At 40.9% G+C, this 16,295-nt stretch overlaps 2 protein-coding genes across 3 annotated transcripts in view; both read left to right on the plus strand.

Annotated features, from left to right (window-relative positions):
- LOC6589277 (titin) overlaps positions 1-16,295 on the plus strand; it is a 121,476-nt gene that overhangs the window by 22,582 nt on the left and 82,599 nt on the right. The gene's annotated exons all lie outside the window — the stretch shown is intronic.
- Positions 12,403-13,476, plus strand: LOC6589278 (serine-threonine kinase receptor-associated protein). The gene has a single exon (XM_002014612.2). It carries the CDS (start codon positions 12,434-12,436, stop codon positions 13,367-13,369), a length of 936 nt encoding a protein of 311 aa, XP_002014648.1. The 5' UTR covers positions 12,403-12,433; the 3' UTR covers positions 13,370-13,476.

Raw genomic sequence — 16,295 nt, forward strand, 5'->3', positions numbered from 1 at the left:
TGCCACCAAGCCCCCCCCCCCCCCCCCCCGTTTTGAATGTTTGCCAAATGCCAAGCATCATCATAATAATTATGGCAAAAATCGTCGGATTTTTCGAAAGAGGAATGGAACGGCACGGCACGGCACGGATTGGCAGGGCTAAAAGGGTGCTGCCACTTTAAAAATGGCTGCCAAACATTCGATGGTTGAAAGGAGTGGGCTGGAGAGGAGACCTGCGGTGAGGGGATCTGCCAGCATTCGATGGAGAGAGCAGATTCCGGCCGCATGCAAAACCACAATTTCATACAAAATTTCACAAGGGCCCCGTGCCCGGTGTCCCGCCTACTCGTTGCAGCCACCTCCCAATCATGGAATCACCTCCCCATCCCCCCCACCTACTCTTCTGGATGTGTTGTCCTACATAAATGCATTTTTCGGAATGCGTGTCGCGTAAAATTTTACCCAGTTTTCCTGTTTTTTTTTGTTCACGAACGTTTTGGCAGGCGCATTTCTCGTTTTGGTGGCATCCCAGCAACGGGTGACTGCCAATTTGCCTGCCACTTTGGCAGCAGGTCCCCCCCCCCCATCCCCCATCCCTTTGACTCCCTTTCTGTTGTTGTTGTTGTTGCATGTCCTTCTGCTGCTGCTGCTTCTGGAGTTGTTGTTTCTGGAAGCAACAAACAAACAAGTGTGACATACAAAATGCTTTTCCAACAAAATGGAGTGGGTAAAAGGATGATCAGCGAAGGGCAGAGTCGAAGGGGGGGGGGGGGGGGCCCTGTAAAGAGCGGACTAAGTGGAAAGGGGTGGGGATGAGTGCAAAGAGGGGGAAGAGCCTGGGGCTGGGGGTCACACACACATCCGCTGTCCTTTTTTTACGTACAACTTTCTTCTTCTTTTTTTTGGTTGTCATTTTTGCCACATAAACTCGATAATTTACACGTTTTTTTTTGAGAGAACTGTGGCGCTCCACAGAAAACCCCTACCACCCTCCTCCTCTGGGGTTTAAGCCCTTATGGACCACCCGTGGCCCATCGTCAACTCCCACCCGCCCATTTTGTCCACCCACTTTGGGAGTGCATCGCCAAAAACACGACGCCAATACATTTCAATTTATGCTTTTTGGTTGACATTTTATGGGTTGTTTCGGTATGTTTTTGTATTTTCGCAGTATTTTGTGGTATATTGAGTAGTTTTTAAAGGACTTTACAGATGCATTGTCCCTCACAGCAGGATATAAGCGAGTGTCGCTCTGCCACAACGACCTCCAATTAATATGTACCCTTATATTTCTTTTTTGGGGAGCAAAAAAGGTATTTTCTGGCATGGTTTTTACATAAATATGTTCTGGTATATTTTTTAGAATTTCATAATATTTTTAGGATATTTTTCAGTATTTTCCAGTATCGTTTTAAAGTATTTTCTGATATCTTTTTACAGTACTTTCTGGAATAGTAAACATTACTGCTTGAACAGTTAATATATAGTATTTTGGTATTTTCTAGTATTCTAATTTTTAAAATTTACTGGTATTCTATAATATTTTCTGGTTCCCTACTATCTCTTATCGAAGCAGAATCGCTTTCGTTCATTCCAGAGAGGGCTCTCAGTCATATATTTTCTAGATCTTTTCCGCTTTCCCCGAGAATTGAGCTCCGCTTCCTGTAAATCTACCATTCACTTGTCCCAAATCGAAGATTTATCATCGAAAACACCTCCCCACACAGGCAGATGACAATCTCAGCCACACTTTTACTTCGCATTTTAAATCCCCCCTTAAACATTTTCCATTTTCTTTGCTCCATTTTTGTTTGGGTTGAATTTCCCTTTGGCCGTAATCGTAATCGTACTCGTACTTTTTCCGTATTGTGGTGTGATTGCATTTAGTTCTCTTTTATTGTTGCAATTTGATAAACTCAAAACTCAATTTTTGTGTGGGGGCTTCTGGAAAACCTTTTTCTTGTTATTTTCCCGTATTTTGTTGTTGGTGGCATTTCGGAAAACTGTGTGTCGTGATCGTTGTAATTGTGTTTGTGTGTCAAACTGTTGGCAGTTACTCACACAGAAGGCGTGTGGGGAGACTGCGAGATTGGGAGCGAGGTAGACGCAGACTGTGTGGCAGAGCTAGAGATTGTTGCACACAGAAAATGCACTTGCCACAAGGCTAGACTCTAGAGACGGGGGCAAAAGTTTTGAGCTGCTTTTGAGGGAAATTCTCATCATCGTCCAGGGGTTTTTTTGTCTGTATTTTTATGGGACACAGAAAGAGAGGCGCACAGAGATGGAGATGGAGTGTCTGCTTAGATTCCTCTGTCGCTCATCTCTGCTTTGCGCCTAATGACATTTGTAAAGAATAAGAGGAAACATCATGTGAAACGTTGGAAAAACCAAACCAGCAAACAAACAGAAGGACAGAGAAACAGAGAGACCAACAGTCGACCGTCAACAGATTTCTATCAACTTTGGTTCGCTTTTGCGCTTCCTCTCGTGTGAGAAAAATGCGGCTTAAATGCATTTTCTAATGTTAATGCAACAACAACAGAGAATTTAGGTGAAATCTGTGGGAGCTGGTGGTTGAAGTAGACAGAAAATCAAGAACTCTATTCATTTTTGTAGTATTTTCTTGTATATTCTTGCAAAGTTTCCAAGGAAATGTTCCTCTACCTTAGGGCGAGAAATACAAAGGAGAAAATATGTTTGGTATTGTCTAGTATTTGTGGTACTTTATATTATTTTCTTGGTACTTTTCCAAGGAAATCTGTTCCTCTAGAACGAGAAATACAAAGGAATAAAATATTTTAACTCTTACAGTATTTTTCGGTATTTTAAAGTATTTTCGGTATTTTTAAGTATTTTTCGGTATTTTAAGTATTTTTCGATATTTTAGTATTTTTCGGTATTTTAGTATTTTTCGGTATTTTAGTATTTTTCGGTATTTTAGTATTTTTCGGTATTTTAGTATTTTTCGGTATTTTAGTATTTTTCGGTATTTTAGTATTTTTCGGCATTTATTTTTAGTAGTTTTCGGTTTTTCTTTATTTTTTTGGCATTTTCAGTATTTTTCGGTATTTTATAGTATTTTTCGGTATTTTTGGTATTTTTTTTTATTGTTTTAGTGAAATGACATTCTACGTCAGACCGAGAAATGAAATTAACACCTTCTAGTATATTGTTAAGATATTTTGTGAGAAAGGAACGACATTCGCTTATGGGAAACTACCTTAGTAAAATGGCTATATGTGCAAAATTTATTTTCAATTTTTCTTAAAAAGTAATAGATGCTTGTTGGGTTTGACTATGCAGTTCTTATCTCTTATTGTTTTGCTCAGTTATGACAATTTTTCGTCTTCTTTGAACTCCATTTGTGGTACCATTAGCTTAGATAAGAGATCAAGCTCGCGCTCTACGTAGAAAATAGATATATGTGCAATCATGTCTATTCATGTTTTGAGAGTCGCAGTGTTAGCATCTTTTCAGTAAAAGTGACAAGCTGATTGATTCTGTACGTAAGCACTCATTATTGCTTCAAAGCAATACAAATTTAAAAAAAAAAATTCCATTTTAGTTAAAAATGCCACATGGTAAATCATTTTCTGAGGAAGAACAGGGAAGGATCAAGAGAATGAAATTAGCCGGCATAAAAACTGGTCGAATAGCTTCGCTAATGTATCGACATCAAAATACTATTTCAAAAATGTTCATAGATCCAGACGGTTACCGCATAAATCGTCGACTTGGCCCAGTATCAACCATAATAGAATTGACAAAACGGCACTTGGGGCAGTTTGCAACTGAAGACCTAATGAGCTGCAACAAAATCAAGGCAGAACTCGGGTTAACAATCCCCAGGCAACGTGTGAGCCAAATTTTGAACGAAAATTTTAACCTGACATATCAAAAGAAAGCTGGCAAAGCTCCTCTAAACTAAACGTCATAATGATGCGCGCATGTCATTTTTGAAAAACACAAGTTCAGGGACCCCGAATTAGAAAATTTCATTTTTAGTGATGAAAAAAAAATGAGTTTACACGGTTCAGATGTCCATCATAAATATTGGAGAGACCCGCGTCATCCACGGGCAACTTGCTACAAGCCAAACCATGGTGATGGATCGCTAATGATATGGGCTGCCTTTAGTGCTAAAGGGAGGTCTCCAATATGTTTAATATCTGGCCGGATGAATGCTCAAGCATAGATAGAATTGATAGATAGTGAACCTTTTTCATTTGCTGAGCATTTCCATGGTGATCAATAGACATTTCAGCAGGATAATGCGCCAATTCATGTTTCCCGGGCCTCAATGGACTATTTTGAGAACCACAATAAACTGTTGATTAAGTGGGCTTCAATGAGTCCGGACTTAAATCCAATTGAGGATCTGTGGGGAATCCTTGCAGCAAAAGTCTATGCCTGTACAAGGCAGAACGATACATTGAAGCAATTAAAACAAGCGATAGTTGCAAAATGGAACAGGATAGAAATAACAACACTAAAAAACTTTCCGAACTCAATGCCCAGTAGGCTGCAAAAGCTTCAGGAGCATAAGTTTAACTCCATTAATTATTAAAAGAGTACATATTCCCATAAACTTGTTCCTTGGAAATTTTTTTCATACAAAATATTTTTTGCTGTTATACCCATTTTCTATGTGAAAAATGTACAATTATTTTTTTTTGTTATTAAAAAAATTGATATTGAATTTCTTTATGCCTTTTTGTTTTGTACTTATTAACAGCTACCCAAATAAAAATATAAAATAACTCAAGAAAACACGTGTTGAAAAAAAACGTCATTCAAAGCAATGCACATATAGCCATTTTACTAAGGTAGTACCTAGTTTTTACACGTTTCAGCATGTGTAGAGTTCGACAAAAACGTGAAATTGCTTCCAAGAAAGCGTTTTACATGACTCACAAGAGTCAAGATTGTAAGCTACGAGTATTGTATATCTTTACATCTTTAAATTTCTCGCTTGATCTGCAAAATTCCCAATGAAATCTCTCTCTTGCCCCACCCACAACGTTACGAATTCGAGAGTATTCTTCGAAGAAGTAAGGCAAAGCAGAGGCTTAGTCAGTCAGTCGCCAATCTCGTCTCTGGTCTTAAACCAAAACTTTTTAGATGACACACATAATAATATTATGGTTTTATAATTATAATATATTTTTTATGCGCGTTGCCTCGTAAAGAAGCCAAGCAACATTTCCGCTGATGAATCAGCAAACGAAATTGCAAAAGAAGAAACTTTGAAGCCGAGAAGATACTCGTACGAGATACTTCCTCTGTTAAGAGCCCGGCTTTCCTACTTCCACGGCCACTGTAAAGTAGGGTCTGCGTGTGCTGTTAATGAGTCATGTTAATGTTTCCTGTTCTGATACTGAGTGTTGCTTTTTCGTTCCTTTTCTTACCCTTCTACGGATCTGTCTTCCATTTATACTGTTGTTTATTCTCTCTTCTTTCTTGTATACTGCTGTTTCTTGTTTCCTTTATTCCTGTGGCAAGTCTTAACCAGCAAGAGGAGGTATTATTATCTTTAAAGTGGGGTATTTTGACTTGCGGGAGATGTTTGTGATGCAGATTCTCGTCTGAAGTCTAAAAGGTAGTTGAATCATAGGAAATACCCATCGAAAGTGATGTAATTGGATCACCATATCATACAGAATATACCTTAGGAACAGTTAGGAGCTGTTGGGACTCGAATCTCTGAGATCTATTAAAATCTATTAGGGTATCGATATCTTCGTTAAATACACCCTAAGCAAGCAAGAAAGGCTTGCTTAAATGTTGTAACATATTCTTCTTTTAATTTAACACAAAATGAGGTAGTGAAAAATATACTAAAACTGTGAAAATTTAATGGAGAAAAAAGTGGAGGTGCAGGTATTCCAGAGTTTCAAAAGCAGGTGCATAAAAGAGCTAAAGGAGTGCTGGAATGGGGGTGTATTTGGGGTGGCAAAAGGAAACCATGTCAAGTCTGAAAATTCGTAAAGGTGGGCGGCGGTGGGGGCGTGGCTGTGAGTGTATGCCTGTCTAGCAGCCGCCCGCCAAAGAAAGAAGAAACTTTTTTTTTTTCGCCCAATCTTCTCTTAGTGCGCGTCATGCATAATAAGAGGTGGAAAATAGGGGGTGGTAAAGGGGGCACAAAGAGGGGAAAAGGAAGAACCGGGATAACGTGTGTGCTACTCACATGTGCGTAACAGAGAGGGGTAGTTGGAGAAAGGGATGGCACGAGGAGTGCATTCAAATATTAAAAAACACCTCGGGATATGGCGGAGAAGAGTGAGAGGGGAGGAGGTGCCAGGCGAAGAGGATGTGCGGGAGGCGAAGAGAAAGTGTCATGTTGAGGGGGAGGGGATGATGTGGCACTTATCCAAAATTAACTGCAGGTAAAAGTACCTGTACTCCTGCTCTGCTTTTCCTTCAGTATCTCTTTCTTTTTTCTCCTTTTTTTTGGTGGAAAGTGCACGTCTGATGACATCTGAGAAGAGAGAAAAGAGAAAGAGAAGCGCAGCTGGACAAGAGATACCCTCTGGGCTCCCCCTGCCTCGCCTCCCTCCCTTCTGTGAGACCTAGACCCCTGTAGACCCCCTCCGTTTGGGGTCGCAATTTTCATTTGGCAAAGTGAAAAATAATTAAAAAGGCGTTTAAAATAGCAACAAAAATAAGTGGGCAAAAGGAAAAGCAGAGCTACAGGAAAAGCCCCAGAAAAGCGGTAGGGGAGGGGAGGGGTGAGGATTCCTAGAAAGAAGGAGCCGACAGCCCGAGAAGATGTCCTGCCGCACGGACGAGGCAGAACCCTTATGCCGTGGCGAGGCGAGGCGAGGCGTTTTGCGTTGACACTTTAAATCATTTTGTCGTTGGCGTTGGACCCGGGATATTTTAATTATTAAATGCAAAACGCGTGGACGCCCAGGATTTGCCACAAGCGGTGGCAGAAGAGACTCCTTGCCACAAGAGGCTGCCACAGCCACAGATGCAGGACGGCAGGACGACGGCGTACACGGGAAACGGACGCCACGCGTGGAAATTGCAGAGAAGCCTGCGGTGATAACCCGCTCTCCTTTCTCCCCCCCCCCCCCTTTTTCCTTTATTTTAGAAAGGAAAAGCGAAATTAGAGCAGAAAGGGGGGCGGGGCGGGGGCGGGAAAACACCTGCTGAGATGTGGCAGGTGCAAGGAAAACCTAGAGACGCGCCTCCAGCTAGACTGTTTGCCAGGGATCCAGGAAGTATTTAGAGCAGCAGAAGGAAAATCAGCCAAATGCAAAAGGAAAAGCAGCCCAAGAAAATCCACAGAGGAGAAGGAGAGGGATGTGCAATGAGGCACAAAAAAAAAAGTGAAAAGAAAAGCCCGCAGAAAAGCGACAAAATCTAAACGCAAATGGAGCGACAAGGATGAGCCTGAGCCTTGGATAAGAAGGAAAATGAAGCCTGGGGGGGATGCGAAAGGAAAGAGGGGAAAGGTGGAGAAACAGGGGAGAGGGAAAATCCCAGGTAGTAGCCCCAGGATTTTTGTGTGCGGGGTGCCATAACAAAGTGTCTTCCTTTCACTCACAACGAGTCCAAGGATCCCGGCTTTCTCTACTTCTGCGTGAAAATGATGGACAACACAGAGAAGCTGTGCGGGTGGAGCTGTGGTTGTGGGTGTGTGCCCCAAGGGGCAGCGCCGCTTCGTGGAATCATTTTCTAATTTGTAACTAATTCCCGGAGCCTCCTTCGATGTAATTTTCTCCATAAATTATGAATTTATTTTCCCCACTTATTTTATTTTTATTTTCTCTTTTTTCTGCTTCTGGAATTGGGAGAGTAATTAGCATAACTTTACGGCGGAGGAATCGAACTGGGAATTCTCTCTCTCTCTGGCGTGTCTTTGGTGACCTATCAAAAGCCTATCAGCCGTACATTTCATTTACATAATTCTATAAAAAACCCATTAGAGAATCCCAAAAATATCCACAGAAAGAACCAACCGAACGGCAGGCAATAAAATGACTAATTAACTTTAAGCGGCTTTTGGCCCCAGAGAGCTCTACCACTTTTGTTGCTTCTTTTGTTAATGATTACACCTGCTGCTCGCTGCCGCTGCTGCTGCTGTTCGATGCCATAGACTGCATATATCTCGTATAATATACAGTATGGTATGCCTTTAAGTCGTCTCGTATGTAGATACGCATCGTAAATATCAAATTTTTCGAAGGCATTGATGGCGCAGGGGTTTCATAATCGCTCAAAACAAAAAAACCTGTCTGTCTGTCGTCTTCTCAACCAAAACAAAAAGTTTGGCAAGAAATGAAGGTTGTTTTTGGGGCTAAAGAAGCTCTGTAATACACTAACAAGTGGAAAGAGAACGATGGATAGATTATAGAAAATATTCTTCGGACTCTGAGAAAAGATGGATTTCAAATGGAGGAATCAAAAGATATTTATATGAAAAATAGTAAAAACAAAAAATACCAGAAAAATACAACATAATTCAATAACAAATACTTTAAGTAATACTAGAAAATATTATGAAAATACGAGAAAATACTATGATATATACTAGAAAATAATATCAAAAAATTCTTTAAAAAACTCGGTATAAAATACTAGGGAACTAAATAAACAACCTACCAAAAATACAAGAAAACTCTAAATAAAATACTAGAAAGTAGTGTAAAGAAATAGTAGTGTAAGAAATACTATACAAAATACCAGAACATAGGTTATCGAAATACTAGAAAAACTGAAATACATTTTCTTAAATATATCTACATTGAAATGAGCGCTTCCCTTAGTGGAATATAAGCTTTGGGGACCACAATTCATTAAACCCAATAAAACCATAGCATTAGGCAAATAAAATTCCAAATAAAAAACACTTACCCCTTCCATTTCCCCCTCTGTGTCACCCTTGATCGTAAAATGATGGTACCCTCTCTTTTAGTATATTTTTGATATAATATCTCTCTTTCAAATGTTGCCACTTCTCATGCATTTTTATTCCGTCTTTCATGTGTAAGATGAAACGTCATAAAAAAGACAAAACAAAAATCCAAAATACAAAGAAAAAAACCAAAAAAAAAGAAGAAATATACATAATAATAATGCTGAGTGAGGCAATGCCATATGTGTGTTGTGACGGCTCGCAGACACATTGCTGGTGATGGCTTTTGATGGAGGGAATACCGAATACCAGAAAATATACTCAAAACATAAGAAACAACAAATTATAAACACGGGCTATTAGAAGATGAGTTGTGGGAGGAGGAGGAGGATTCACTCACTCACTCATTCTGATATCTATAGAAAGATGATGATCGATGGATTAATCGCTGGATGGAGTTTTCGAGGAGCATACTTAAGAAACCTTTTGGTTGCCACATTTTTAGTGGTTTGAGTGGGAAAATGTTGGAAATTATGAGGGCCCATGATGTCGAATTTAAAGCGAATTAGCTTTAAGCTGTGGGAAAAAAGGTGTTTTCCCCATCAAAATATGTAAAGAAACGCATGATTATATGTGCTAGGAAAATACTAAAAAATACTGTAGCATATTAATTTTTTATCATATATTTTTTTTATGTTTTTCTTGATTTACAAACTTTTCACCGAATTTATCAACAAATATAGCATTTAAAATTTATTTGAGTACAAATTTGATCGATTTTGAAGTTGCCCCCTGCAGTATTTATTCCCAAAAATATTCTCCATATTTTCTAGTACCGATTTTCGATGCCTTTCTCCATGCATATTCATCTATAGGAAATGCAAATATTTGGGCATTCTAGCTATTGTATCTCTTGGATACGATACCCAGAGGCACCATCTTGTGGGTGCCGCAGTGTCCTTTGGATGCATCCCCCTGTGCTCTTCCTCCTCCTCTACCGCTGATGCTCGAGTATCTTCTGTTTTTGATTAAATTTGATTGTTGGTTGGCCTTTTTGTCTTACCTGTCTTTCCCCCTACGTTCTTTTACCCCTTTCCTCCTCTTTGGCCTCTTGTTTCCCCCTCGTCTTCCTCTACTGTTGGTTTTATTCTTCTAATTTGATTTTCGAAAGGTTATCGCGCTCTTTCGGAGGCCCCTTTTCACTCTCGTGGCTTTTGTTGTAGGTGTGCGATGTGCGATGCTGCCGCCGCCGCTGCTGCCTTTGTCTCTGCCTCTGCCTCTTCGGAGGGGGGCGTGGGGGCATCTCTGCAGGTGGGGTATCTATCACTATTGTTGAACTATGCAAATGACTTTATCGCTGTTCGGTTGCCTCCATCTCTCCATCCCTCTCTCGCTCCTAGAGCTTTTGGCTCGTTTCTATTCTGTTCTTCAACGGATTTAAAGACGTGAAGTTTGGGAGACGAGAAATATAAAAGGCTAAAACTGAAACAACTACAACAAGAAGTAAAGCTGTGTTTTGAAGAGTCAAAGCTTTGAATACCCTGGAAAAAACTTGACAAGTTTGATTTTTGGATCGTTTATTTCAATGGTAGAATATTTTCAAAAACAAACAGAAAATTTACTCACAAAAATCACTTGAATTGAATCACCTGAATACCTAATTTAGACGCTCTACATACAGGTTGTAGAAGGTTTTTCCTACTATAGGAATGGCATACGTTTTGGAAGACTCGTCCTACCCTCTCCCGATAAAGGGTATACCGTTGCTTGGTGTTTGTTTGTGTTTGGTTGACTCTTTCCATCCATCTACCTGTTTTTTTCTTTTGTAAGGGGTCTTCTGGAACGTTTCTACACTATCCACTACACTCCAGTCTTCGTCTCCGTCTCCTCTCTCCCCCCACTACAATGCTCCGTCTCCTCTTTCACTCTCTCCCTTTATTTGTATGTTTGCTCGCATCATCAGCATCTTCTCCCCAACTTCTTCTGCCTCTGCCTCCGTCTCTCCTTCTGCTTTATCTGCTTCTGGCTACTCCTCTTGTGGCCTGGCATTTCGTTGACCTAAAAAACGTTCAACCAACGAAACAAACTAAAAAAAAAAACAACAAAAACAACAACAAGAGGAATAAAATACCAACGAAGATGAGCATAAATTGCTGCTGCTGCTGCTGTTGTCGCCGCGCCATTTATTAAGATTCGTTGATGATGCGGCAGGCGGCAGGCGGCATGCAGTTGCAGTTGCAGCTTTCTTACCTGATTGAACCCCTTTGGCAAAGCATGCAACATGCAGGAGGCAGCAGCAGCTGGCAGCAGCTGCTATCCCAAAAGACATTTAAAGTGTTGCCATTCCCCCCTTCCTCACCCCCCAAAACCCTTGTTTCTTCCTTCTTCCTGGTCTTTTTTTTTTAGTCCCCATCTCCGTCTCCGTTTCGGCCTTCAATCTCGGCTCAGAAAGTGCCAATCTAAAGTGTAATTAAGTTTTTTTTTTTTTTTGTCTGGCACTAAAAACATCTGCCATTGGATTGGATCTCGGGGTTTTTTCCAGCTCATTTTTCTTGCTTCGTTTTAAAATGGTTCGAGGTTCGAGCGAGGCCTGCCAAGGCATGGCCTACCAGGTTACGCCCTTTCCTACCAGGAACTCTCCTCGCAATCAGCTTCCTCGTCATCTCCATCCCGTCAACTTTTTTGCTGCCGGTTTGGCAAATATTTGCGCCTCTCCATGCATTATGATGCGGCTTTCGCGTCTTCCGAGAAGGGAGAGGGCCAAGACCAAGACAGCCTGCACAAGAGAAATCCCTGCTGCCCATCCTTCCGTTTATTCAAATTGACCCAAAAAATATGAACAGGCGTGACAGCAAAACAATTAGTTTTCTTTTTTTTCCTTTTGGAAGGGGAATACCGAAAAGATTTTGAATTTAAGAGATTCTAGGAGCCACAAAGGGTTATAGGCCCGTTATGATAATCCAATGATACTTCCGCATTGAAGAATTTTTATTAGAGATCTGCAAAGGGATCTAGGGCCCTATATACACATTTTCCCTATTATCTATCGGTAATGTTTAATATCTTTCTTTGAAAAGGTGCAGGAAAATGTTCATTTTTTTATGGAAAAATGTTTTGCGGTTTAAGAAGAGGTTTTATCCCATTTTGTAGTTAATTTTTTGAAGGAAAAATTTGTAAAATGATTTAAAAATATTACCAAGAATGTATATATCCTTACCCCTAGCTCTTGCCTTCCTCCCTTTGCTACTCCTCGGGCTTCTACATAAAAATACAAAGAATTCCCCAAATTCTTGTCCATAAAGTGGAACTACAAAAACGTGAATCACAGTCGGCCTTTGATCAGAGTGTGACAACTCTTTCAACGGTATATCGGATGTTACTAAAGCCTTATATCTGAGCTCTACATAGGAGCCTGTTGTTTTTTATTTGCTCCATAAATATATGAAACAAACTCTCGTATTGGCATTCAACTTGTATCCCTCTGGCTGGGAAGTTCTAAAATATTTCGTAGTAATTTTCGGAATTTTGTGTGTGGAACTTTTGAATTTTTCCTGTGTTTAAAAGTTTTAAATTTTGTTGCTCGAAATCGAAATGAAACTGCATTTTGAAGGCCATCTGGACGGTGTGCTGGACTTCAGCTTCAGCAAGGTCTGCTTGGGCGATGGCGGCTACTACTTGGCCTCCGTCGCACAGGATGGCCGGGGCTTTGTGCGGCGCGGCGACACTGGAGAAATGTGCTGCAACCTCGTGGGCCACGAGGGGCCCGTGCGTGCAGTGTCGATGGGCGCGAAAGGCACGATTGTGGCGACTGGCGGTGATGATGGCACCGCCCGCATTTGGAGTGTCGCCACTGGCGCCGAACTGACGATGTTCCGACAGGACCAGAAGGTTTCCAGTGTGGCGCTGGACACCAGGTCGGAGTGGATGCTCACCAGCAGCCAGGAGCGCGACAGCGAGGTCTGTTTGTATGACGTGACTCGGGGAGAGCAGGATAAGCCCCTGCTGTGCCTTTACCAAAAGCAAGGACGAGCCGTGCGCAACGTGATCTTCTGCCGTGGCGATCGCTCGTTTCTCTCCTCGTCCTACGACCGCCACATCGAGATGTGGGACATTTTGAGTGGCCAGCGAAGCCACATGATCTCACTGCCCCACCACGCCAAGAGCATGGAGCTGTGTGCCGACGGCAAGACGGTGACCATTGCCTACGGAGAAAGCATTGTCCTGTTCGACGCGGATACCCTCAACATAATCGACCACCTGAAGCCGCCGTTCAAGGTGACGGGCGCATCGCTACATCCGCAGCAGCAACGCTTTGTGTGCACCAGCTCCTACAATGAGATTTACGGGTGTTGTAGCTACATACGGGAGTTCGTCAAACTGCATGAAGCCCCCGAGTTAATGGGCAAACCAATTAACTGCATCAAGTACAGTCCCGACGGCGAGGTGTACGCCAGCTCGTGGACCAATGGCCAGATCATACTCTGGCGAGATTATTCAGACCGCAAAAACAGGCTAATGCCATGCTAGATAAATTTAAAAATATGCAGATGGATGAATACGATGACTAAATCCGTAATTCCACTGCACTAAACTACACAACACTACACAACACTACACAACACAACACAACACTGCACAACACTACACAACACTACAAAACACTACAAAACACTACACTACACTGCACTATACATATTTTGGCGTTGTTGGTTCTCTTGAATGGTTTTTTTTTGACACTCATCCAAAATAATACTCCGAAAAGATACAGATACAGGGACCCCCCAAAAAACACAGATTTATTTGAGAAAATTACTGTTTGGTTTCATTTTGTACAAAAATTCATTTGTTGCGTTTGTTAAGGAATTAAATTTTATTGTTGTTTGAAAAAAGGTCATAATATCTAGTAGATATTTATTTAAAAAAAGGTCCCTGATCTCAGAATCTAAAGATCTGTATCACCAGCATCTTTCACGAGAATCGGTTGATAATTTCTAACAAAAAAGGTTTTAAAATGGCAAAGAAAATTCAACGTATAAAAAAAAGGGATTTTTGTTACTTATTTTTGTGGAAATATTTAAAATGTATTATAATCCAACCCGTCACCAACTTTCATAAGAATTGGTTGTGATTTAAGGGATATGGGTACATAGTTTTGGGTTTAAATACCTGTAGATATGGCAGTTGCACAATCTCCGTCTCTATGCACGCCCTAAGGTATAAATCTTTCGTGTACGAACAATTCTATGGATTGCAGATACATTTGTGCTCCTCTCAGAGTTCTACCTGCCTCCAAAGGCAAAACCATTTCCTCTTCGTGTGTGTTGCTGTCTCTTGCTTACAACAGACAGCATCTGTTGCTCTTACCATCTCTGTTTTTCTGCTCCCTCTCTCTCCCTCTTTTTTCCCAAAGAAACATCTGGCCTGCCCTTTTTCTGGTGTTGTTTCTGGGCTCTATTTGGGCCTCTATTTCTCGTTTGATGCAAGAGTGGAACCGTTTACCTAGGCTTCTACCAAAAACACTTCCCTTTGAAAGTTCTGTACCAAATGAATTTGGATTTTAATTTGATTTTTGCTTCTACCGGAAATTGTTTTTTAATTGTTGTTCACTCGAGATCTGTGGAGCTCTTTCGGTGTTTGTGTGTGTTTGGAAATCTCAAATGATTTGTGGTCTCCTTCGAAGTGTTGCACATAAATATTTATTATCTTGTGTGCGGGGCTACTGTTTCCCCCCTCCCCCCCCCATCCATCCATCCATCCTTTGTCTTCTATCATCCCATGATAATCAGCAGTTGCATTCGCATTCCTCTGCTCTTTCCCGAGAGTTGATTTCTTTGTGCTCCACTTTTTATCAAGTTTTTGTCATCTCCGATGCAAAAACACAGAGAAACAGAGACAGAAATAGACCGCAGGGCGAATAAATATCTGTGGCTGTTATTGTTGTTGTTTTCTCTTCCTTCTCCTTCTGTTTCGTCTCCTACTTGAATCCCGTAGTGGTCTGCCCTGCAGGCGGCGGCCGCTTCGCACAACAAACATTCCTGGGCCCTGCCTGGAGGTGCTTTGGGATATTGTTCTCTGCTTTCTCTCTCTCTCTCACTCACTCACTCTCTCTCTCTCTGTTGTTGTTTTTGTTGCGTGTTTCTATACACTTTTTAGAGGGTTTTTTTGGGTATATGAAGATGTGAAGCCTATATACCCTATAGATTATTTTGTACTATGTTTTCGTCTGTTTTTTTGTCGAATTATGATACTAGGTTTTAAGTTATTTTTATCTGAAACTTTCCACAGAGTCTTTATTTCTACTGCTGAGTAGTCAACAAGATCTTAACGCTATATCTTTCATCTTAAATGGATATAATTGATACAAAAAACATATATATTTCCAAGAAAACTTGTGGGCCTCTAAAGATAATAGAGTAAAACGTTAGAAATGGAATCTTATTAGTTTATCTAGCTTTAGGAACACTATATAGTAACTCAGATATCGGTATCGGTAGAAGAAATGTCTGGTATTTATAGTTTCATATATTTCTACATGGCTATGCAAAGTTTTATCAAAATAGGAACAGTATTGGAATAGTTATAGAATAGAAAGATAGTAATGATCGATCGTAAGGTTAGTTTTCGTAAGAAAACCTTGTAGTGCTCCATAGTTCTCTTCAATATTCCACCCTTAAAGTATTCCATAGACCTCCGAGGGTATCAAAAATCTCGAAACTCGAAAACCCCAAAACCTTCATCTATTTCATGCACTTGTTGTTGATTTTTCCTTTGTTGTTGTTGGCTGCTGCTTGGGTTTTATTTTCTTGCAGTGCGAATCTGCCCTTTCCTATTCCTATTCCCATTCCCATTCCCTCCTTCTTCCACTTCCTTATTCCATTATGATGCATATTCATATTGCCATGACGTGGCTGCCTGTCTGTCTCTGTCTCTGTCTCCGACTGTCTCTTATTTTCTCACATGTAAAATGTGATTATTATTAGCCCTTGGCTCTTGTTACTCCCTACCCCCCCCCTCTTAACCTCACTGCTCTCCTTCTACTGCCATATTTGTTCTCTTCTTTTTTCTATCTTGTCTCCCATTACAGTCGGTTTTTTTTTGTCTTGTTCCCTCTCCCTTCCTTTGGCTTTGCATCTGGATGTTGAAATCTGAGCTTCCTGTTCAATGTCACACACATGCACATGCCCCGCTCTGCCACCTGCTGCTGTCTTGCTCTGGGTTTCCCCCCTCTCTATACATCTCTCTGTCCCCCGTTTCAGCCACTAAACACTTTGGGTATTTTATGTAATTAAATGAAATTTTACACTCGCAATTTGAGGTGACAACAACATTATTATTCTTTTTTGTATTTGCAAGGTTTTTCCATGTGCTTTTATCCCTCGTTTGACTTACATTTTCCTCACATTCTGCTCTCATTTTTTCCCTTATGTTCTTCTCTCCCATATCCTACCCTGTG

Source organism: Drosophila persimilis, unplaced genomic scaffold (assembly GCF_003286085.1).
Source record: "Drosophila persimilis strain 14011-0111.01,24,50 unplaced genomic scaffold, DperRS2 tig00000191-arrow-pilon, whole genome shotgun sequence".
In the NCBI taxonomy this organism is placed as follows: domain Eukaryota; kingdom Metazoa; phylum Arthropoda; class Insecta; order Diptera; family Drosophilidae; genus Drosophila; species Drosophila persimilis.